Consider the following 19,502-nt stretch of genomic DNA (forward strand, 5'->3'; position numbering starts at 1 on the left):
TTAACATGCTCACAAGAGGACCAGTGCCTTTGGTCTCCCTGCTGCTCTAGTTGCTCTTTAGCTGTTTAGGTTAGGCAGAAAAAGGAGGAATTCAAGGGTATTTTGTCCCCATGATGATGAATGACTCAGAGATAGAAGGATCCATAGCTTGACAACATTTTGACTGAAAAGTTACAGTCTCTGATAGCAGGCACAAAATATTACCTGCTGCATTAATTTACCAGTTTATAGTGAACTAAGCTTCATTTACAAGTCTAAGGTCAAAGTCTTGCAAAAATATCAGTCTATCAAAAATCTGAACATCTGACTATGAGAGAAAGGGAGAGGGAGCAAATCAGGACTGGCCACCTTAGCAAGCAGTGAAAAACTCTGCTATTAGTTTATATACAGTCTCTGTGACCTGTTACCATAACTACAACTCCAATTTACAGAAGATACAAAACAGTTGTAGGGGCAATAACATATTCCAGCTCATGCCTAATCTCTACATAAAATGTATACATAAATGCTGCAGTTCCATATTTGTATAGGACCAATTCTACATTTAATTAGTAAGTTTTGAAATCAATTTAATAATTCTTTAGTCAAATAGTATTTGACTATTAGGCTCCAGCTTACTAGGCATGCAACTTAGGACATCCTGGAATGAATATTCTGTATCACTATATGGTATGCAGCATATTTTGTCAGTTTTTATTTCTAAAGTTTCTCTTTTCAGAAGCTACATAAATTTAAGACTCTGATGAAAGCTTACCTGAGATTTCCATTGAATGAAATCAACTTTTATGAGAGTGGAATTAAAAGTAAAATGAAAGTAATTAGAAGTCAAAATAGATTATGCCACATATTCAATCAAGATAATGTTAACAGAGAAAGCATCTTGTACCTTCTCTCATTAGAAACTGTCTTAGAAAAAACAAATGATGTAAACTCCATCTTAAGGTTTTATGCATGTGATCAGGTTTGCTATTAGTATCTTACTGAGAGTTAGAACTCCTAATTTCCTTCAACTCTTATTTTTCTGCCTATTTCAAAAATCAAAAAATACCATTTACTTTTAGCACTTAAATATAGCAAATAAATGTAGCTGCTGAACAAGCATCTTCACAAAAATGGAAGATAGCAGGGCAGAGGAAAAAGCCAATTTCTGTGGAGTTCCTTTCCACGTTATCTGCCAAGTTATCACACATATTCCACAAGGATGGTAAACACCTAACTCATTGCTCCTTTCCTAGGAAAAAAATCCCTAGCAAAGTAAATGCCTTATTCCAAAGACTTGGTATTACTCTGCAGGCCATTTACTGCAATTCAGACACCAGGATTTATATACAGGCTTTCTAACTAAATTTTCCTATTGAGAACTTCTCAGTTTACTTGAGTTTTGACAAAAATAATCCCAAATCTCAAGGAGTGAGTACCATGAAAATTTGTGAAAACAGAGTATTCAGTGTTTTTTATAGTGACAGACAAAGCCTCTTTATTTTTCAAGGGTCCTTTGAGAACTGTATTGACAGCTGAGTTTTGATTTTGCTGTCTCTCAAGGAACAGAAATGCCATGCAAAAATTGATGGAGACATTTTGTTGCAAAAGTTGAATGAGCTATCTTGTCGCTAAAGTCTTTCTAGAAACTCAACATTCCACTATTATTAAATTTTCCTGTTTGGCTCATTTCATCTTTATCAGCCATGCAAAAAAATAGCAACAGCAAGATTTTTTTAGGTGCTGCCATCTTCTCTTCATTGGTTTTGCACTACTGCTTCACACTGAAATGTAAAATGTATGTGATAAGTGTGAGTGCTGAGAATCTGTGCCACTGAAATAAAGGTTCTTTCAATGAACCACTTTTTATTCAGGTGATTATATAATATGACTATAAAAAAAACCACCATTTAGTGCTCACAAACCCATTTTTTCACTGGGAACTTTACACTGAGATTTTGCCGGCAGCAGATCTTTAGAAGTGAGCTAGAAATGGAGCATTTCTATTACATACAAAGAGCAAAGGATGCAGCACTTCGAGGGTTACACAACCAGAGGAAAACGCCTCCTCCTTATGCAACCCAAAATTATTTTACAGTATTGTCCAGAATCTGCTTCCTATGACGTTTGGCGAATTCAAAACAAAACAAAACAAACAGAAAGACTGAGATACAGATGCTACAAAGTTGTCTGCAAGCAAAACCTATTTCCTTTCTCCTCCCCCCTAGATAATTGCTCCAATTTCTCCTCCAGCTGAGTTCAGATTATGTTTCTGTCTAACCGACGAGAAGCTTTATGGTATTGACGATATAACAGATATTTAATCATGCATTTCCTAAAAGAGATGAGAAAAAAACCCAAAACCAAGACTCAAATTGCTTAGAAACAAAGTAACTGGCATAAGAGGCTCATGCCCAAATTTGTGCCTTATGTCAGTGAATGCTACGGTCTAAAAGACTTCTGCAGAAACTTCACACAGTCACAGAGTGGAAATTATGACAAAGAAGGAAATTTTCTATGTCACAGCACCTGCACAGGATGCAGCCCCCATCACCTGGCATGTGGCAGGTGTGCCAGGGAGGTGGCAGTGCTGCAGGGCTCACAGGCAGGGCCACACCTGCCCTGACCCAGGGACACCTGGAGGTGGGCTGGTGTGGCCACAGGGCTGCTGCCACCCAGAGATTCATCCTGGGCTGCCAATCCCAATTTTACAACACTGTGTTTGGAAGATTTGTACAAGGCCCCTGCAGAAAATTTAAAGATAAAATTATCCAAGACAGTTTTTAACGCTTTTAAAAAAGGTTTCTACAGATCCTATCAGAAGGTGAACGCTGTGAACTAGGACTACAAAGAAATACATATCCAAGTAGTAGTCATTCCCGATCCACTCTCTCAGTTAGTGGAGAAAGCTCTGTTTTATCCCATGGATCAGTTTATCATTTTATGCAGCCCACCCTGCTGCTGTCCCAGGGGAGGCAGCCCCGGGTGCCTTCCCTGCAGAGAGAGTGGCAGAGCTGCCCTGCCAGCTGCCCTGGGCAAGGGGGTGCTCTGCAGAAAGCAGCCAGGCCAGAAGTATGAGGTTGAGGATTTGCCATGGGCTCTAAGGAAGGGAAAAAAAGCTTTCCTGATTACCAGCCTTCGGGGTTTCTGCAAAACCAAGTAATGACAGACAGGATTACAGAGGAAGGGAGAATGGAAAGACAGAAAAATTAGTGTAAAATGAAAAACAGGTTAGAGATGTGTCTGAAAGATGAGTAGAACAAGTGTGTGAGTGTGCTGCTAAACAAACTGAAAGGTTTGGGACAGAAAAGAGTGTTAGAGTCTCAAGCAATCACATTTCAGGGTGTGGTTTCCTTTGAGAAAATGGAATTTTAAAAACTGTTGCCATAAGTAAATAAACTAATCAATGTTAGGCATGAAAGCAGACATTCAGATACTAAAATTATTATTATTATTATTATTAATTTAAAATTCTTAATATAATATCTTAATTAAAGCAGTAAAGAATACAGGTTTAGCTTGATTTATTCACAAAGATTTTCTCGCTGTTATGACCAGAATCACCCATAAGAATGCAAGACTGGAAGAGAACTTCTTGAGGCTCCCAAGATCAGGTCCTCCATCAACATAAATCCTGTCATAAATTTATAAACTCCATCTAAAAATAGACAAGATTCATGTCTCCACTGCTGTGATGAGAGGCCAAACCAGATACCCCTCCCCAGTGGCTGGAAGGCCTCACGCTTCCAGCTTATCAACATCACTGATCAGTCCTTGTGTACTCATGGAGGAAAAACAATGAAAATAAGTGTTTCAGAAAGAAATAGGCATTGGTTTTAAAAAAGAGAGAGATTGGGATTGGCCTTTGCTCTGGATGACAGTACAGCTGGGCAGGATGCATGGCAGGATGACTAATCTGCCATAAAGGTGGTTCCTGGGAAGCCACTGACTGCTCACTTGAGATGAGCAACATCTTTGGGACAACGTTTGGTTTGGCTGGCAAGGATCAATTTACTCAAAACACACAGAGCCTGCTTTCCGTTCGTTTTTGGACACATCAGCTTTTGCTCCATATCAAACCAAAAAAGACATTTTTTTTTCATTTATCATGTAACATTGAATTTTTTTGGCTTATGACATGATAAAGGCTTAAAAAATATGTTACTGTTTATAGCTACAAATAAATGTTAGTGAGCTTGACTTTTAAGTTTATATCAGAGTAAAGTCTTGGTAACTTTAATACAAGGAATAATAATAATTTCCTTTCCTTCCTTGTTTTTCGAAGTTCAAACTATATCTGAAACTGAAAGCTTATTTCTTTTTTTTTTTTAAACCAGTTTTAAAGCCCCCAAAACCTAAATCAAAATGATTTCAAATTAGGTAAGAAAAATCAAAGTAGGTTACAAAAGTCTTTAAATTTACTACTTATATTTTTATATGTTTACAAATGATGTGCAATGTATTTTACATTATTACCTGTAATAAATCTAATAATGAAAAAGAAAGCATTTGCTGTAAAAATAACTTCCTTTTCAGTTTCAACATTTCAGTGGGTTCATATGTCAAAACTAATACAGTATTGAACTTTCCCTAATATTTTGTAATTTTAAATTTGAATTGTTAAGGTTTTAGCCAATATAGTGTTTCATTTAATTTTTAATTCAGGTTCCTGTATTGGGTTGAATTTCTCTCCTGAACAACCAAGAAGAGAAAGAATGCATTGACTTTTCAAAAATCTATCTAAGTCACATTTTCTCCAGTGCCAGAGATATGCACATCATATCTGAAATTTTCACAGGGCTCTGAGAAACAGAGATAACTTCAAAGTTTACTTCCCCATCCCCACTTGCCCAATTTCCAGCACGGCCGAGGTCCAAGGTTTGACTGAAGCTCATTTCTTAATATTTAGCTAATTTAAATGCTAATTAGACTAATTTGATGAATAAAACATGGTAGGAATTAATTAACAACTATGTTGTGATTGCTTTATGTCTACAGAGAAATTTTCTAACACAGGACTCCAGGGACAGCAGCGCATCTGTTACCGGTTGAACAAGTCGGATTCTTTGTAACACTAAACTGAGAGCTGGTAAAATATTGCAGAACTGCAGAGCAGACTGAGGAGCAATTTCAAGTGTTTCAGATCTAGCACATCTTGGACACAGGCCACCAGTGAAGAAGAAGAGGCTTTATGCTGTCCTGAGCCCATCTGCTTCACGGGGTTTGCCCTGAGCTTTAGACGCAGAGGAAGAAATTGTGCCTTATCTGACTCTCAATACCCACTAAAGTCATTCCAGCTGTTCTGCCTGGTGTTATTGGTGCCTTTATAAAGGAATTAAACCATTCACCTAATGTCTCATTCTGTGGGTAGGCTTTTATGGTTTTATTGAGCTCTGTGAAGCTGGTGAGGCTCCAGAGAAGTGGAGCAGATACAGAGATAAAATAATCTCTTTAGAAGAATTGCTTGGCTTTGGTTGGTTGGTTGGCTTGGCTTTGGTTGGTTGGTTGGCTTGTTTCTTGAGTTTGTTTCCTTTTTTGTTTTGGTTTTGTTTACTTATGCCTTTTTTGGGTGAACTTTTTTTCACCTTTTCTAGGGGGGAAAGTATAGGTTCAGATCCCACCGTGTTAAAGATTTTTTTTTTTATTATCAGAGTGGAATATGTAAGTGGAGCAACTAAAAGACTTGTAAGAACCTGCCTTCTTTGGAAGATAAATGTATTTCATATAGGACATTTGAGTACAGATATGTATTTAGGTAATTAATTCCTACTAAAAAGAAAAGAAAATTAAAACCAGCATTAAATAGAAACCTAAATGAGGTTGGGAATCTGGGTGTTCCTATTTTTTGCCTTCATTTTCGACCTGTAAATATTTCTCTATCTCACAAAGGATCCAGAAAGACAAATGTTACAGGTAATAAGTGATGTGTTCAAGGAAAGTAGCAGCGGAGGCGATAGAAACACACCATAATTAAAACAGGACAGAAAGGAATGTAAAGGAGGTTATCTATATTGAGAATAGCACTTATCAGTGAAAAAGCTTTAAATCAGTTTACCATAATTTAAATTAATTTATTCTCTTGTTTATTTGGCTTTATTTATTTTTGTTGGGGTTTTGTTTGTTTTTTGTTTAAATATTTGCTCCTGGATGCTGGAAATGAATGTTATTAAGTTTACCAGAATTTCTAATGGAGGCCATACTCACTTCTACATGTTGACAGGTCTGAATGAGTTTTGCCAGAAGAGTTTCCAGTTCAGTGTTCCTCTTAATAAGGTTGGTGAGGTTACTCTCCAAATTTTGCTGTAAAAATAAAAGAAAAAAAAAATTTCAAAGAATTTAATACTTTGGTGAATATTTGAAAAATCAAATTACACAGATATGAACATGAGAGTTTCATATTGATATGTTTCATTACACGTTTGATTAGATTAGATGTTTTGTTTGTGCAAGACAAGAGAGCAAAAAAGTTCAAGAAAAGAGTGAATTCTGGAAAATGGGTTTTTTAAGGACCTAATGATAATTAGATTAAGCAAGTAGTTTTATTCAGGAGTAAAAAAATGAGTAAGGAGAAGACCAGAAAAGTCAAGAACATTTCCCCAAAATAAATATTTATTTTTACTGAGAACATTTTTGACTCCTTATTTCCTGCTTTCAGTCTAACATCTGAATTTAAAACCCGGCTGCTAACTGAGGTGTCAGAGCTGGTCATCACTTTCTTCTTAGGATTTGAAATGCTGGAGGTATTTTGATCTATTTGATTTTATTCCCTCATTCAGCAGAGTTGTATTTTTTAATAAATAATTCAAAAGAAAAACATCATTTCTATGGATAAGAATGAAATACCTGCTCACAAACTCTGCCTGCACTAACTGTTCTTAAGAGAGAACTTGTGGCACGTTTCTGTGTTTATCAACTGATTATAGCTGCCATAAATATCTGCAGCTGTGGTGGAGCAAAGTCCTGCCCAGCTCACAGATCTGAGGCTGCTGGCTCCCTGCAATTGCATGGGAGATTGAGATCTAACAACCAACGTTTCAGCCTCCCTTCTCCTCCCTGCATCCACAGGAGGAGAACCCAAGCACAAGGGGCAGGTCTGTGACAGCTCTGACCCACTCCCTGCAGTTACTGAACAGGAGTACCAGGAGTCCTGTGCTTCTCTCCTGACAAGGGCTGCAAGTGTCTCTGCACAACTTTCATTAATTTCAACCCTCCTCATCTTTTATTAATGACCTTCTTTTCTTCACACTACTACTTTCCCTCTGGTGTATCTATTCTATCATTTCAGTCCCTGCAGCTACCATTAACTTACCTGACTTGTATAATCCTCCCCAACTCCCACCTCCATACACACATTTTGTGTGTGTGTGTGTGTGTTTTCTGGTGTTGTTATTCCCTGCCTATTTCATGCTGTTTAAAACACCTTGTTCTTTGCCCTCCCTTTCTCCAGCCATGCAGCTCCCTTCCCATTTTTGCATGTGGCTACAAACAAATGAAGGTGGCAGTATTGAATTGCTGAATGATTCACACTTTGGCATGTACCAGGGTTGATGCTGTAAGCACTGGAGAGCCAGTCAGTTCTGTTCCACTAAGGAAAACACAACATTTTGGTGGCTTTTACGTATATGATCCTTCCAAGAAGCATGATGGCTGCTTGAAGTACATGGTTTTGGTGTTTTCTTCCCAGCAGAGCCATGCATATTGTGTATGACAAGCTCTGGCTGTAAAAATACCTTCTACACTACATTTATTTCGTAGCCCATTAAAACAAAGGGTAACAAGAACAGGCATTTTTACCAAACTGTTTGTGCTGGATCTTACATTTCTATAAGCCACACTGTGAACAATTTTAATTGCAAAGGCATGCTGGCTGTGCTGTCAGATGTCCCTTTGTAGCACTGAGGCTCACAGGCAAAGTCAAAATATCATATATAGTTACAATATTAGATAACTTTTGCCTTCAATGAACAGTTCTTTAAGATGATTCAAATGAGCAAATACACTTGAAATTTTATTTATAAAACTTCTTAATCTTATACATTAATGTTTTATATGTTTTAATATTTTACACTAAAATGTTTCCATGGAAATTGCGTATTCTTGATGGAGGTTATCTAATTTAAAATGTTTTATTGAACAAAGAAAATACTAGCAGTTGGTACCTATATATACTAAGAAGAAAAAATGTATTCAAAAGGGTTGTGGAACACTACAACGATTTCAAATGACTGAAAGTTATTTCTTTTCAGCTAAAGCCATTAATATAACAAGAGTCAGCATTTTTCTCTGAAACAAAAATGTGTTGACCCATAGATTATATATACATTATTATATTATAAATATTTCCAAAATCTGGATATAGTAATCTATATTCCTGTATATATATATAGGATGAAAAATAAAATCTTAGAATAAGCTTCCTATCCAGTGACTATAAATATAAACCCATATATATTATTATGGGTTCACACAGGTCTCTTGAGATCTTCTGCATTTCCTGACCATGAAAACGGAAGAAAACTACGAAACAAGTGAGTTGCCTTAGAGAAATTTGAGTTAATCCATTCCCATGTTCTATCTCCTTGAATTGTGTAATAAAGCCTGGAATTTTGTTTCCATGCAGTTTGGTATGCAAGAGATTGGTTTTTTTTTAAAGTCAAGAATAATCAGAATTTTGTTAAATTTTTGTTGAAGAACATCAGTTTCTATTAATGCTTTATCAGATGACAAGTACCTGGCGGCTGCTGTCTGAAATTAATGTCAATCTTTCCAGTTTCACTAGGACAGTACTGAATGGGAGCTCTTAAAAGTGGCCTGATTAGAAAGTTTTAAAGCTCATAAAAATTGATCAATTCCTGCAGTATGTTTACCCAGATTTTCTCTTGGCAGTATCTTCCTCTAGTACCTTCCCCTATTATTTTCTCAGACAGACCATGGAGCCACTTTAGCTACCACGTGATAGTAATGTTGCAGAGTTTGAGCTCTGCCCTCTTTCTATACTCCATGTAGGGTGACACAGAAAAGGCCTGAACATTTAAATTTCAGAAACAGATGTTTGCTCAGAGACTTTCCAAAGTGTTGCAACCTCATTTCTCATCCACACCAGGAACTTCCCCAGTTGCGTAAGACAATGCTGCCGGATTTGGAGGTCCAGCCAACTTGGAAAATTAATTTAGTTGTTGTAGACCAGAATTCCTGGGAGAGCGAATTCTAGCCAGGTTTGAAGTCTGAAGAAAGTGTGCTCTCACATTATGATGAGTACAAGTGAAAATGAGAATCAGAATAACCAGACTCCAAGTACCTTCCTTCTTCCCACCTAATCTTCTGCTGCTGTTCTGCTGGGCACACCAAATTACAATTGTATTTTTGGTAATGATCTAGGTAAATCACAATTTCTTAAACATTCACACCTTCATTTTTCTTATCTTTTTTTGTCAGTTGCTAATTTTCATTGTTATCTGTCTACTAAAAACTGATCTTAGAAACTCTGGTGTTGTTTTTTAAAGAAGCACAATAGTTGCTCTGCCTTTCCTCTGTGGACAAGCTTCATGTATGTTAACTCAGTAGATGCAAACTGCTCTCAAAAAGCAAAACCAAGGCTGAATGCTTCCTGACTTCCCAATGTAGATCTAGCCCAAGATCTTTACATTCCATGCATGTTTTGAAACTGTTTTTACAACAGTATAAAGTGAAAAGAATACTTACTGTCCATTTAGCACGGTCTGACAATTATACAACATAAATATTCCTATAATCTTGGGAAAAATCCAAGTAGATGAAACTCCAGACATGTAATTGAAAAGGACAGTTAAGGATGATGTTTCATTTTGACTCTGCATGCCTATAAAATGATATGATCCAGGGACAGGAGTCTAAGTTGGAAAAATTAATGCCAAAAACTAGAGGAAGGCAACTCAGTATTGATCACATTTTTTAAGCTGCTGTCTAGTTCATGAACACGTTGCTGCTGAAGTCATGATCATGTTGCAGCAATGATTGCGTGAGGCTTGTGCCCTGATTGAAGTGGGAGGTCAGACTGGATGATCATAATGGTCTCTTCCAGTCTTTAAACCTACCAGTCTATGAAAACCAAATGTGAACCCATGCCCTTTGCCAAATTAACAGTCTCACGCAAAGCATTGCTTGTCTAAAATAAGAAAGTAGCACAAACAGATAATCCTAAGCTACTATGAGTTGGAAATGCTGTCAAAATAAATTAATGTAAGCTTCTAAAGAAGAGAAATGCTGAGTCGTGTGCTCCTGGCTTACGTCACCAACAAAATAACAAAGCATTCCCAAAATCATCTTCTCAGAGACATTTTCCATAAAAAATGTCTATTTAAAAAGCCAAAAAATAAAACAGATAGCTATCAGGTACAATGAAATTTTCAATTCCTTTTGAAGTAAAGAAACGGTATTTTTCTTATTAAAAATTCTGTTCTTTCTCCTACTGGTAAATATAAGCAGTCATTTGAATTTTCCACTCACTGCTTACTGGAAAGGTTTGAGAACTGATACACTGAAACTGCTGCACATGCTAAGACATGCACTGCGGGATTCTATGCGTAACAATAGTGCTGACCACCATTTTTATCAAATCCACCATGACCAAAGCCTCAGCAAACACTGACTGCAGCCTGCATTTCCTTTGATCCTAGTGTAGAACTGACCAGAGTAAAGCACATTTTAAGGCTATCTCCTGGTTTAAAGAAAACAACTTTGCATAGTGGAATTTGATTTTAGTAATTACATAGGTTTCTTGAGAACCACTGCCCCCCTCCCATCACCTCTTTACAAACAGTCAAAATGAAACAGTTTATACATTTCAGACTGGGTTAGTAAAGAGTATAACTTAAAGCCACACAGTTACACTGCTGTAGATGAGGAATAAAACATCACAAAGCACAAGTGTGATCGCAATTCTAACTTAAACCAGCAGGAACAGCAGGGTGGTGTTGACATGGCAGATCAATCTTTAGTACTTGCAGGCTGGTTAGAGATCATAAATGCACTCCCTGTCACTAACACAGTCCAAACAAACATATCTTCACTGAAATATTTTCCTCCAAATTCAAAGGCATTATCCTGCATGTGCTCCAGTTATATTTTCACCTCGTCATAGTGACATACCCCATGAACTAGTCCTGTTGCCTCCAGGACTTGTGTCTAACCTATTAAAAAAGTTGCCAATCAAATCCAGAATAACTGCCAGAATATCAAGCGTGGTTTTGAGCCAGGTTTGGAGTATATGTGAGCTTAATGCTTCATTTGGTGTTCTTTATTTCAATGGACATGCCAGGTGCACATGGAAAAACTTAAGCTAATTTTTATTCTATGTACTTGTCCTGAAACAGATGACTACTCTTCTGTAGCATTCATGTGATCAAGTCTGTATTTCTCCATCCAGGGAATAGTAACACTTTAATAGGAATGATTGACCTCAAGTCTCAAATGTGCAGAGCCTGACAACTGCACTCCACATTCCTATGTGTAAAGAAATAACAGCTATGATGTCAACAGACTCCTGGGAACTAAGATTTTTACCTCAAGTGATTATAATATTTCACAAGGAAGGACTCATGAGATACTGAACTGTTAATTAATTGTCCAGGACTATTTTTATTAAAAGTGCAATGAAAATATCTGCATGGGAAGCCATTATGACTCAATAAGTTGAGTATTGAATATTTCCATATTTCATAGGAATGTCACAATTTTTCATTAATCTCTATTTAATATGGGACATTGTGGAAATTGAAGGAAATCCAAGCACTTGAAATCCTTGACCACATAAAATCTTTATTAACTGAGAAAACAATATTCTAGGGAGAACCTCCAGTTGCACTCCTGTGTCTCTGCAAAGCCATGCCCTCAAATATACCAGAGGTTCCTGCCATTTGTAAGTGCAGTTCTGGCCTTTTGTTTAACTACATCAATCTGTCTTGTGAGTTGCTTTTCAGAATTCCTCCACTGCCTTCTTCTCTTTTGGAAAAAGAGAAATTTCATACCTGGGGCCTCTGAGGAAAAAGAACAGGACAAGAGCTGTATATGTATAGCACCCTATAGCAAAAGTTTTCCATTGATGTGTACTATAAGTTTGGAAAAGAAACAATGCATACACTTAAAAACTATTTGCCTATAGCAGGGACAATGTTTATCCTGAACACAGGTCAATGAAACTTTCACTGCATACTTATTTTCATAGTTATTTTTTTATTGTAACAGAAGGACATATAAAAATCAACTGAAAATAGCATTTTCTCTTAAAGGCTTTCAAACTTGTTAAAAGAATTTTGTTCCAGTTTAGATAGTGACAAAACTGACTATAGGGCTGGGATTCTTTTTTTTTCAGTTAAGCTATTAGAAGTTAACAAATGTTAACTTGGTTGGGATCTGGGGGGGTGTTTCAGTTCTTTTTTAAATGAGTCATTAATCAAAGAAGGACCAGAATAATAATCACGAATCAAGGATCAAGAAGGAATAGATTTAACATCTTACCACATTAAAAACTAAAATACAGTTTGTACTGATAATGTTAATAAAGGTTTGCAAAAGTGTAAAAATATGTTTGAGACCACAAAATATTTGACCTTTTTTTCCCCGCCTCAGTGCAGGAGTCAAACTGGAAGCTGAAGTGTTAAAAGAGCAAAACAAATACCAGACACCTGAATTTAATGCATGTCATTAAAGACTTATTGTGTCGAGCTAGAGGGCTTATAAACTCATTCTTTTCCCCATGGGCTAATCCAGTGCAATGAAGGGGGTTAAGGACAACTTGAACTATTGCACAGCTGTCCTGCAGCACCCTAGCTAAATGTACTTCCAGCCTCCCAGGACACAGAATGTATTTAAGACCAGGAGTTCAACACAAGCTCCTGCCCACAAGATGCATAATGTAATCCTGCTCAAGAAAGATCTGGGAAGTATTCATTCCAAAATCTGAAATTCCAAGTTTTCCACCCAACTAATGACAGGCATCTATACAAAAACAAAACAAAACTACTATCTAAAGAACCAAAATTTATGCAGTGTTATTAAAGTCTGGATTTCTACAGATGTCTGCCTAAACATTTCTGAAAGTTATATTTACTTAAGAGGTTTTATTGTGGAAAAAAATCTGGGTTTAATCAGTCAATACATATTACTGCATTTTGTGGTTGAAAAATTCCATCTTATCTAAGCTGGTATGTGTAGAAACAATTCAGTATTATGCAAAGCTGGCAGGTTAGAAAGGGCAGATGGATAGGTAAGAAATGGAGCAGGTCAATGTGGTGATTTGGTCTGCATTAGGTAACAGTGGTGGAGTTGTCACAAGCCCAATTCAGCTCTTTCAGCTGGCCTGTAATAAAGCTGACACTGGAGGCAGCTGCAGCCTTCTGCATTTGTTTCTCTGTACAGCAAACAGCACACTGAAGAATAACTATTGATTGCCCTCCCGAGGATATTAATTGTCCATCCAGACAATGAAGCTGTGGGTCCATCTCCTGGCACAGCTAGAAGGTCTGGCACAGCCAGGACTCACACCAGCCTTGTGGGCTTGCAGCACTTGGGCTAACTCAGAGCACCAGCAGCTCCTATCCAAAGTGTGAGAGGGGCTGTCTGGGCAGCTCCAGTGCAGGGAGGAAACAGGTGCATCAGTGAACACCACATAGTCCCAGCTGTTGCCCCAGCAGCACAGTAGGAGCCACAGAGGCACCACTGGTAAACCCAAGGGAAGCCAGAGAGCTGTGCCTCTTTGGGAAAATGCTGACCCCACTGTCCAACGTCATGGTGCATGAGGCAAGTGTCACCAGAACAGCTAAGCAGAAACCCCAGTTCTGGCACAGGGTGAAGTATACTAATCAAAGCACCACTTACAATTGTGTTTTATGGGGGTTTGTTTCTTGTGTTTATGAACTCTCTGAAATGCTGCCAAGAAGCACACCATGAGCTAGTTATGACCCTCTAGAGCACTCTGCTTTTTCCTCACTGAAGTCACTGAAAGCTCTGCCTTTTGCTTGCAGTGAATATACCATATACCACACCTTGCAGACTACAAACCATAAAAAGTTGGCATCTGTTCAGTTTGGTGCTCATTCTGTCACATGCTCAATGCCTTGCTGCCCATGGTTAGAGCTTGCTCTAGACAGAAGTGTAAATCTGTTTTCTTCTCCTCATTTGCTCTATTGCCTATTCAGCAAACTAAAACCATCTACTAGATTGAATCAATGCCCTCCCTGAAGGAAGTTTGGTGTGGGGAACTTGAGTTTCCCACAGTTTTCAAGTTTAGATAAAAGTTCAACTTTTTAAAGTAGAAGGCTTAAACATTCATCTAAAATACCTGTCAACCTGATAATATAATTTATCAGTATTTTTCTATAGAAAGGCAGGTCTCACATTTAAGGGTTACTAAAATAATTATCTTGATGCTTTGGACTGGCTACCTAGAACAGAGGCTAGACAGAGTTAGAGATGAAAGTAGATATTTATTAAAGGTCTTCAATAGATACACCTTGGGCAGTGCAAAAGCCTGACAGAGGATGGAAAATGTCCACCCAAGATGGACAATGGTCATGAGTTTTTCAGGATATTTGTTTTTAAACAGCAGCTTTGCTGTATCTTTATAAAAAGACATAAAATATTAAGAAGAATAAAAAGGATCTAACAATATATTTAAAGGATTTTTTATTATTTAAATTATGAAAAATATCTAGAAAGAATAAAAGCAACCAGATCAGATTCCTTGATATTACCATTTTATATTATTCATGCACCTGGAGCATTTATAATGTGTAAAATATTGATTTATAATTATTATATTTATAATATAATTATTATAATTTATTATAAACTATAATTATAATTATTATTATTTATAATGTGTAAAATATTGATTTCTCAATAAATATTGTAAAACTGCCTCCTTTACTATTATTTTAAATGTAGTTCCCTGTAGGGAATATGATGTGCATTGGGTTGTCTACAGTACATACACATTTAGAAAAAAATATGCTGTCTAAAATGGAAAGGCCACATTTATGAGGGACAATATTGTTTGTTCAGAATTTGCCATTACTTTATTCTCTAACTCTGACTAGCCTCTATTCTAGGCAGCCAGTCCAAGGCATCAATCTTTGGCTCAGATTTCAGGTACAGAGATGCTATTATATTTAAATCTTTGACTTTATAATTTTCTGTGGATAAAACCAGACAGCAACATTACTCTTAGTAGAATTACATACTTAGAGACTTACTAAAAGAATATGATGGTGGTGAGCTGAGCTTAAACTAAACAGGGAGTATAAATTGAAAGATACAGATCATGACTTGGAAGCAGATTTTGTTTCATATTTCTGTCATTGTCAGGTGAAATTTCTGTTCTGACCTGCCTAGTCTTTATTGCCAATACTTCCTCAGAGATCAGCTTAAGAGTTCAAATTCACTAACCACCATTACCACAACCAAAAAAACCCACCCCAAACCTAAAAAAGACAAAAATTAAACCAAAACACCAACAAAGCCCCCAAGAGTTTTAGCTGAAAACCTAAAGTTCTGAGTATATTTTAAATACTGATGGACTAGAAAAATAACCATGACAAATCCAGCACTTAATTTTCCCCTTGCATTTTGCAACTGATAAATGAAAGAAAACCATACCAAGAAGACACTCAGCAGGCAGAAGTATCATCCTCTCTCATTTGGTGTACAATGCTAAAGGCTTTTCCTTCCCTTACCTCATCAGAGCATCCAGCTCCATTCCCAGACATCCTGATCTCCCTTACTACTCCTACTTCCAAAACATGCTCATGATTTTGCTCCATTTTTTTGCTGGTCATGCTGTGATCTGTCCAGCTGCTGCTACAACATGCCACTCACCTCCTGCTAGACTTTATGAACCTGAGTGGAACTCAGTTTCTGGCTCTTGGTTTGCTGGCAGTGTATGGTGCCAAGAGTTTCTGGGAGGAAGGTCTGGAAGTAATGTGGATGCTCAAGAAAATCCTCAAAGGGTGAGGGATGCATGCTACAGACAGCAGAACAGCTGAAGAAATACCTCCTTCCCATGCTATGATACTATCTATCACTCCCTTATAGAGTGCACTTTCACAAAGAAATGAAATAATCCATTCAGTGATAATCCAACTATAATTTGAGAGGCCAGTAAAGCAGGGACACATTATTTTTCAGCAGTCCTCAATAATGTATATGCAATGATTAAAGAACTGAGCCAGCCAGAAGCAAACACTCAATGTGGAAGCCACAGCTGACCTGCCTGTCACTTACCTCAGCTCTGCAGGCAATCACAGACGTGTTTCACTTTACTAATGTGAATGTATCAATTTGTATGAACTAATGAGTTGTTCATGCAAGTATAAGGAATTGCATGAGGATACTTCAAAGCAGTGAGTTTTGGCTCAAGAACTATGTTTGCAAGTACTCTTGTATTTTTTTGCTGTGCTCCTATAATCACTTGCAGGATGCCCAACCATAAAACGGAACTCAAGCCAATTCTACTCCATCAATAATTGAGATCCCATGACTTTATACTGAACATTCTTTTCTATTTTTTTATTTCTGATTACACAGAGTTTGAAAAGTAAAACAGAAATAAATTTTCTGTGAGTTAAGTATTAGTGGATTACGTCAGAATGTTTGTGATATCACCACAGAACTCTGGTTCCACAACACATTTAAAAAATACATTAAAAATAAATCTTATGCTGTAGTTTGCAAGGTGATAGATTATATCATATAAAATCAAAGGATTTTTTAGGGAAAAGAGTGCAAGTACAAGCCTAGATATGTGCACCTGTAAGATTTCAAACTGAAAAACACAGGTCTGTTTCAATTTCTAAAACATTATTTTGTACTCTTCTGAGTTAGAACTTTGCTTTCTTGACATTTCAGATTTCCACCTGAAAGGCAAAACACAAGGGAAAGGCCTGTGTGCTTTCTAAGAGAACTGGAAAAATCATAACAGCCTGCATCTTCTAACAGGAAAAGACTTTGAACATTTTTACTAATGAAATAAGGATGGATTTTCTATTTATGGCCTTAATATTGAACACAGAAATTTGCACTAGTTAACTTAGTAAATCTGTCATCAGAAAAGAGAGCATTTAATCCTCAGAAAACAAAAGCAATTTATAAGTGCATATATATATATAGATATATATATATATATATGTATATATACGCACTAGATTTCAACAAATGCTCAATTAAGAACAAAATATTTACGAATAATAGAGAATAAAACACCTGAATCCACAGTCCCTTTTCTATAAGAACAGCAAGTGACAGGTATAGCCCAACCTTTCTCTATGATATTAAAAAGTTTGGCTGAATCATCATAATTTTAAGGGGCCATGTTGCTGGTACCTTTTCTTCCTCCAAAATGCCAAATGCAAAAATGATGGTCCTCTAGAGGTGTGATCAATGAAGCAAATGCCAGATTCTGCACCTAGGACAGAGTAACCCGGGCTGTGTGTACGGGCTGGGGAATGAGAAGCTGGAGAGCAAAGCCATGAAAAGGGAACTGGGGGCCCTGGTCAATGGCAAGTTGAACATGAGTCAGCAGTGCCCTGGCAGCCAGGAAGGCCAACCCTGTCCTGGGGTGTGGTTGCATTTCTCTTCACAGAGAAAAGCAAGGCACAGCTTCCCAAGGATATTTTCTGGGAATTGCAGCAGGGAACCTCAGAGGAAGAAAAACCAATCCTTATCTCAATTGCTGCGCCTGTGTTTGTGCACAAGTGGAATGCATTGTGGAAGATTGTTTACCTGAAGGGAATTGGTAATTGGATTCTGGTGTGAGTGTTGTGTTTTCTTGACCAATCTCTGCAAGCTGTGTCCTGTCAGCCAGGAAACAGTCGCGAGGTCTGGTTGAGTTGAGCGCTTGTGCAGTTTCAGTTAGATGTAGTGTAATATAATAGAGAATAATATAGTATAATTAAGTAATTAATTAACCCCTGATATCAATGGAGTCCTCCCTGTCATTTCTTCCTGCTCAGGGGCCCCTTGCGAATCTCATACTGGGGGCATCAGGCACAGCATCACCAGCTGGGTAAGGGAGGGGATTGTCCTGCACTGGGGCAGCCTCAGCTTGAGTGCTGGGAGCAGTTTGGGTGCCACAATATCAAAAACACATCAAGTTATTAGAGGCAGTCCAAAGTAAGACCATGAGGACGGTGAAGAACCTTGAGGAGAAGCTGTATGAGGAGCAGCTGAGGACACTTGGTCTGTTCAGCCTGGAGAAGAGGAGGCTGAGGGGAAACCTCATTGTGGTTATCAGCATCCTCACAAGGGGAAGCAGAGGGGCAGGTACCAATCTCTTCACTCTCATGACCAGTGACAGCCCTCAAGGAAGCAGCATGAAGCTGGGTCAGGAGAGGTTTAGTTTGAATATTAGTAAAAGTTTTTTCAACCAGAGGGTGGTTGGGCCATGGAACAGGCTGCCCAAGGAAGTGGTCACAGCACCCAGTTTGACAGAGATCAACAACTGTTTGAACCATGCTCTCAGGCACATACAAGGTGGGACTGTTGGGGTGTCCTGTACAGGGCCAGAGTTAGACTCAATGACCATTTTGGGTCCCTTCCAACTCAGATTTTATGACTTTTGAATGATTTACTAAGAATCTTAAAATGTTTCATCTTATGCATTCTAGCATATCTAAACTGAGGATGCAAAACTGAGCTAGTCTTACATGGCCTGCTGTTCATCTTTACATCAGGTGGGATAACAGTAGTAAAACATAGAAACAGCTTGCCTGAACCCTCCCATATAGTATAGCTTTGCTTATTTTTCTGCAAACATTGTAACCATAATACGACAGGCATTCAGGTAATGAAAAATAAATGAATTCACATTTTGCTGAAAAGACTAGCAATTTAGAGAGAAGTGCAAATCCCATTATTCCTACAAAAAGAGGGAGATCTTAACATTTCATTTGACACATTTACATAATGTGACCAATTTATAACGACTTCCTCCAGACAAATTATTCATTTGATTTATGACAGCCTTTGAAGTTTTGCCTATTATCAAGGCTACCAAAATATTTCTGCTGAAAACATGAGTCATTGTTGATTATGTAAGTATGCTTTTCATGGCACTTTGGGAAGATATTAAAACTGTAAAGCACATGGAAGTCTCAACTTGAGGCCTTCAATTAATTCAGTTTGATTTTGATCTCAGACAAAGTTTTCTTTGGAGAAAAGATATGAACTTTATTTACCCAGTACATTATTTCTGTATTTTCTACATCCATTGTTTCTGAGAGATGAGCCTACAGATGTTGTGAGAAGAACCTTCTCTTTAGCCACATAAAACATACACAAAAAGGCATACATCTCTACAGGTGCTCATGCATGCTCTGTAAAGTGAAAAGAATGAGTAATGCAATGTGCAAGGCGTATAGAGAGAGAACAGATTATTCTCTGATGTTTCTAAAGAACATGGTCATCAATAACATTTTGAGGTCACAAAGTACTGATTGAGTGCTGAGCCTGATTTCATGTACAACAACTTTTAATTTCCTCATTTTTTCATT

The 19,502-nt window shown here is 37.5% G+C and overlaps 1 protein-coding gene across 5 annotated transcripts in view; it reads right to left on the reverse strand.

Moving 5' to 3' along the window:
* MID1 (midline 1) overlaps positions 1–19,502 on the reverse strand; it is a 241,567-nt gene that overhangs the window by 37,969 nt on the left and 184,096 nt on the right. For all 5 annotated transcript variants that reach the window (XM_050978094.1, XM_030235021.2, XM_030235020.2 and 2 more), the window contains exon 3: positions 6,184–6,279. In XM_050978094.1, the coding sequence (XP_050834051.1) occupies positions 6,184–6,279 (96 nt within the window). The remainder of the gene's footprint in view (positions 1–6,183; positions 6,280–19,502) is intronic.

Source organism: Serinus canaria, chromosome 1 (genome assembly GCF_022539315.1).
Source record: "Serinus canaria isolate serCan28SL12 chromosome 1, serCan2020, whole genome shotgun sequence".
Lineage (NCBI taxonomy): Eukaryota > Metazoa > Chordata > Aves > Passeriformes > Fringillidae > Serinus > Serinus canaria.